Source organism: Gymnoscopelus microlampas (assembly GCF_963454915.1).
Source record: "Gymnoscopelus microlampas genome assembly, chromosome: 9".
NCBI lineage: Eukaryota > Metazoa > Chordata > Actinopteri > Myctophiformes > Myctophidae > Gymnoscopelus > Gymnoscopelus microlampas.
In genome coordinates this window covers 13,538,207-13,544,206 of record NC_139946.1, presented here as the reverse complement: position 1 = coordinate 13,544,206, position 6,000 = coordinate 13,538,207, and the positions used below count along the sequence as shown (strand labels likewise).

Genomic DNA, 6,000 nt, shown 5'->3' with positions numbered 1-6,000 from the left:
ACAAAATATTTCCGGGCTCCAAGTATCATGTCAAATGGTATGACCTCTGGAAAACGGGTGCCAACAATGTGCGACGCGTGCGTGTGTGTGTGTGTGTGTGTGTGTGTGTGTGTGTGTGTGTGTGTCCACTTCTTACTCATATATGGAGACAGAGATCTATGAAGTTGGTGCATCAAACATGACTGATATAAAAAGATTGCAGGTACTGCCCTAGTTTTATACTATGTCACAAAACGCACTGTATACCATCATAAACAAATATATGTGTAGTAGATCTGGGGAATCATGAAGACACAAGACAAGCATCATAGTAATGATAATAATTTATTTATTAACATACTGTACTGTGGAGGAAGAGTCTTTGGCAGTGAAGAACATAGGAACATGAGTGGTGATGTGAGGTGATACATGGGAAGATGATCGGGACATTTGGCCAATGACTCATACGTCTACGAGTCTGTCATTCTGAATGCCCAATACAACATGGGGTTAGATTGGTGGGGTACATAGTCAGATCTCTTGACCAACGAAGAACACTGTTGCTGGATGGAAGGACACTGGATCATGGCAGACTTTAACCGAAATTCACATAACAATGCAACACAATGCGTACGTCCATTTGGACCTACGCAAATGGAATAAGCATGACTAAGTATGAGTCAGTCATTTTGTGAATGAGCGTTTACACAATCTCCCCAACGTGTCATCATCGTTGAGCAATAAGTGCAAGTGGCGAGATGTTATGAATGAGAGAATGAGGAAGTGAGTGCATTGCACAGAAATGACCAATGATAATATATAAGATGATCAGATGCCAGGGTGGTGAGAGTGGCATGTTAGGGTGGACAGTCTTGCTGTTATGTAGACGTGTGTGTGTGTGTGTGTGTGTGTGTGTGTGTGTGTGTGTGTGTGTGTGTGTGTGTGTGTGTGTGTGTGTGTGTGTGTGTGTGTGTGTGTGTGTGTGTGTGTGTGTGTGTGTGTGTGTGTGTGTGTGTGTGTGTGTGTGTGTGTGCGTGCGTGCGTGCGTGCGTGCGTGCGTGTGTGTGTGTGTGTTCGGTAAAGATTTCCAAATGCATCACAGTAAATTCTGTCCATTTTGTCCCCCCACGTCATCCAATTAATTTCCGCTCCATTTTAAAAACCTCTAGCATCCGACGAATTGATACACATTTTCTGGCATGACTTGTGTTACAAAAACATATATATATATTTATATATAAAAACAAACGTACAGAGCAATTCATTTAGTGAAACAGGTGTAATCCATTAGCAGAGTGGCTCACGCGTTCCACCACATTCACATCCCACTGGCGCCTCCTACCCACTAGCAAGTGCTACTGCATCATTCAGATCAGTGGTTCTCAAACCTTTCCATGTCAAGGACCTCCAAATCGATAAGTATTTGGGGGTCATTCTGAAAAAAAATGTTGTGCCAGGGACCCCCATATGAGATTTGTGTTGTTAAAATGTTTACAAAAATATTCCACATTTGTCACAAGAAAAAGAGATTTCTTCTAGATCAGCCATTTTCAAATGTCCGATGTATAGAGGGTAAAAGTGGTTAAAACTTTGTTGGGGACCCCCTGGAACCGCCCCAAGGACCCCTGAGGGTCCCCCCGAACGCCACTTTGAGAACCACTGTCCTACCCACTAGCAAGTGCAACTGCATAATCCAGATACTGAGGGGCAAGCAGATACAAGTAGGCATCAACTCTGAGACTCTTCCCATTGTGCTTTCCATTCCAGGAACTTCTTCCCTCCATGCTCCATGTGCTCATGACAACTTTGTCGCTGTCAGGCAGAAACCCCTCATCTCCATATTTGAGCTTTTTGTATTTTTCCGTAAATTAACGCCCTACTTGATCCTACTACAGCATCACACAAAAGCATCAAAAGTAGAAGATCCGCAAGCTCGAAACGTGCTACTTTTGAATTTGAGTCCTGAAAAGTAACAGTTTTGGACATATGAGGACACGACTTGCTTCAGATAAATCCCCACTGCCCCCACAAGGTTATTGCAAGTGGGCCCACAAATAATTGGCAAAACACTAAAATGTTAATGTTAATATAACATTAATATTACAAAATTGATGTGAAAAAAACAAATTATTATTTTTAAACCTTGAAATTTTGTTTTCATCGTGATACCAAGAAACAGGAACTTATAGTATACTACGTTAGTTCCATGAATCCAAGCTTGAACACAATCGTTTAAAATAATGAAAATGCACGTGGTCCACCCAACTGACCACTTAACACGACAGCCGTTCGTTAAATGGTCAGATGGGTGGGCTGCGAATTTTTCGACATTTTCAAGTGGATCCCTGGATCCGGCAAAAGTTTGGGAGTCTTATTGCGTTCAAGTGCAACAATGCCAACAGAGCACAAGGATGCGTTGTCCCTTTTGAGCCGAAGAAGGGAACATTGAAGGATGGCTGGGACCACAATGAGGGAACACATTTCTGGAGTGGAATGCAGCTTGAATCGAGTCTCTTAACACCCAAGTAGGGTCGGCTAAGGCCATTTCAATAAGAAAAGCACTTGTTAAAACCAAGTTACGGAACCAATCGGAATGCAAAGATGAATGCATTCGTCACCCAGTTCCCAATACGAGTGCGAGTAGCAGAATAATACACGGTGCACATCGTGCACATTGGCAACAATTACATTTAAACATGGCACGGGGAAGAAGGATAGGTAATGATGTCACAGCTCCTGTCAATTAATCAATGAATTAATATTTCAGAATATTGATAAGATACAGGAGTCCATTCATTCATCAATAAAAGGCAACAGGACCGGACACTCACTGGACAACACTTCTCCAATTTCATCATCAGTCGATCTATCCGTTCGTTCAATCATCCCGTCCACGTCTCTCCATTCACAGACTTATCCGTCTTCCGCCAAAAATAGGGAAATCATCTCGGCTTTTACGGGCGTCACAGAGTTCAATACAAAGGAGAAGAATACTGTTGGAGGTCAAGAGCGAGTCTGCTCCTGCCATGTGTGCAAACAAAAAAAATCCTTTTTTTAGTTGTAGGGAGTGGTGTTGTCCACTCGGGGACGCTGTGCCGCCTCGTCACAGACAATCTCTTATTATTCTATACAGTTCTCTTAGTCCTGCTGGCACAATATTGCCACGCCACACGTCCATCATGTGGCGGGGGGGGGGGGGGGGGGGGGGAGGGGGTTGGGTAAGGGTAAGGGGGCTGAGTATGGTACAGACCAACAGCGGTTGGCACGACTTCCAAGTGCAGGGATCACGCAAAGGGCATGCTACGAGTCTCAATTGAGCTCTTCAAAAAGTCTTGAGAACCCGTGGACCTCCTCCATCTGGCCGCCTTTGTTAGTGCTCTTTTGACTCGACTGGCTTTATATATATTTATATATATATATATATATATATATCTCGTCACTGTCGGGGCAGAAACCTCTTATCTCCATGTTCTAACTATTTTGTGTTTTTTCGAAAATGAATGCCCTACTCGATCATACTACCACGTCGCACAAAGCATCAAAAGTAGCAGATCGAGAAGCTCGAAACGTTTCGAGATTCTCGATCTGCTACTTTCGACACTTTCGAATTTGAATCCTGAAAACGAACCGTTCTGGACGTATGAGGTTTCCACCCGACAGAGACGATATATACTGTATTAAGTTCTTGCATTGTCCTGGGTTAGGGCGGGGCATGAGGGGGGGGGGGGGGGGGGACTACTAGATCAAAGTCTTTTTACAGTCAAGTGGGTCACAGAGTGACCTTGCTCAGTCTGAGGGACAAGCTGGAGCGGTGCTGGGAGCTCCGGGGAAGCGTGGAGCTACACCGGCTCCGCAGTTGGACCGGACGCGCCACCGACGCCGCCGAGCCTCGCACCCGGAGCAGGAAGTCAAAGTTGGCCGAAGAGTTCATGGCGTAGAACACGTTGGCGTTGTCGGGAATCACCAGCTCTGAGGGAGGGGGCAGAGGAAAAAAAAGTACAGAGAGAGAAGAGAAGACAGGATTATTACTAAAAGGTGTGAGAAGTCATTTAATAATACATCCAATTTATATAGCACTTTTCTCTGTACTCAAAGTCGCTTTGCAAAAACAGAACAACATAAACAACTTTATTAAGAGAATAACTAGTTAAAAGGCTAGAAACTAAGCAAGCAAATACATTGCAATTAAACGGCAGAAGGGGAGGATTAGAATTAGGTGGGGAATGCGAGTCTGAATGGGTGGGTTCTGAGGGAGGTTTTGAACAGGGCATTAAGGGTGGGGGAAGCTGGGAGTGAGTTCCAGAAAGAGGGGACTGCAACTGAGAAAGCCCTGTCACCCCAGGTTTGTTTTTTTAGTAATCTATTGTTCTATTGTGAGGAAAAACTCCAATAGTTTTTTTAACCCAGATTCAGGTTAAAATTGGTCAAATTTTAGGACCTTTTTTTTAGGCACTCAGGGCACTTGATCAACCCCACGTTAGAAAACTTCATGCAACACTTTGAAGGCAGAGATGTGTGCCTGTCAATGGTGTAGTTGTGCACTGGTTCTCAATGTGGGGTCCACCAGGGACCACCAGGGGTGGGCCCCAGACTTTTTTCTTTCTTTCTTTGTATTCGTTTCGAACATCATACAAGAAAGAAGTCACAATAAAACAATAAAAAGGTAAAATTACCAACAATCTCAATGTTCGAAAAGGAGCAGGAAGAAGCTAATGCTTATAATATCCTACCCCCCTTCATTAACAGTTTTATATGAACACAAATGGTTATGCTGTACCTCTCTCATCAGAGATGGCCTGCACCAGCTCGTATCCCTCCTCAGGCTCCACCTCCAGGTTGTGCTTGGCCATGGCCCTGGAGATGACCGCTGGAGTCTTGTCTTGACTGGTCAGCTGGGTAAGGAACAGAAAAGGACAGTTAAAATGACATCACAAATGTCTTATGTGTTTTACGGCACTGGTTCTCAAAACGTTTTCATGTCTAGGACCCCCCCAAATTGATGTATTTGGCTGCGGACCGGACCCCCATCTGAAAAGGGGAGTTTTCTGCCCGACAGAGCATTGCGCCGAAACCACTTGATTATTGGGTCGCCCTGCAGAGGACAAATTTCACATATACAGAAACAATTTTAACCCATTTTGGGCAGGAACCCCTATTTGTAACTATACCTGTCAGGACGGGAACCCCTTTTGGGGTTCTTGTTGCTATGTACAGTATATATATAGCAACCAACATTTTTGGTCATTTTTGAATAAACATTTGAGGTTTTTCAGAAAACTTTAGGATTTAGAAGGCGTTTTTAGAATTGGCCTCAGGTCTAAATGGATTCATTAGAATTAACTCCCACTGTTGGCCTAGGGAGGGTGTGTAGAACGCACAACACGCCTTCTCCAATACACATCTTTTCACCCGAAAGTGGGGAAGAGCGTACGTAACACAATGCTATCAGGTGGATCAGGTAAGCACGCTAAACAACCAGTAGGCGTCGCTGTTGCAGCGACAAAGAACACACAACCCCCCCTGTCAGATATAGCTTTCCCACCTGTGAACACAAACAATATTGTATTCATTGGAGCGCCCAGCCAAGCCAGAGACACCGCGTTAGGAATTGAGGAGTCTGTGGTGGTGGACAAGTGCTTTATTTACCCTTGCACCACCCAGATGCCCATAGAAATGTCTATACCTTTAGTCAAAGCTAGATACATGGATTAAAGCAAAAGAAAAGCTCATGACTGAAAATGTTTGTATGACCTAATTCTAATGTGTGATTTGTGAAACAGTATGACAAGGAGCCCCCCCCGCCCCACACTAGTGCTGATTCCTAAACAATTAACATAATATGTAACATTATGACGTTTTAGTAATATTGTTCCTTCTGTTCTACACACTGCCAACCAGGTGAAGAAGATTGCTTTTATACAAAGGTATGAAATATCCAAGACCATTACGATTTTATGGAAAATGCTTCTGAGCGTATTGCTAGTTTGACCACAACAAATGCTTAAAATAATAACCAAGTGT

The 6,000-nt window shown here is 43.8% G+C and overlaps 1 protein-coding gene across 2 annotated transcripts in view; it reads right to left on the bottom strand.

Annotated features, from left to right (window-relative positions):
* Positions 1–322: 322 nt before the first annotated feature.
* rgl1 (ral guanine nucleotide dissociation stimulator-like 1) overlaps positions 323–6,000 on the bottom strand; it is a 47,890-nt gene continuing 42,212 nt past the window's right edge. For both annotated transcript variants that reach the window (XM_084067275.1, XM_084067276.1), the window contains exons 17-18: positions 4,757–4,871; positions 323–3,948 (exon numbers count right to left, since the gene is read on the bottom strand). In XM_084067275.1, the coding sequence (XP_083923401.1) occupies positions 3,749–3,948; positions 4,757–4,871 (315 nt within the window). In that variant the 3' untranslated portion in view covers positions 323–3,748. The remainder of the gene's footprint in view (positions 3,949–4,756; positions 4,872–6,000) is intronic.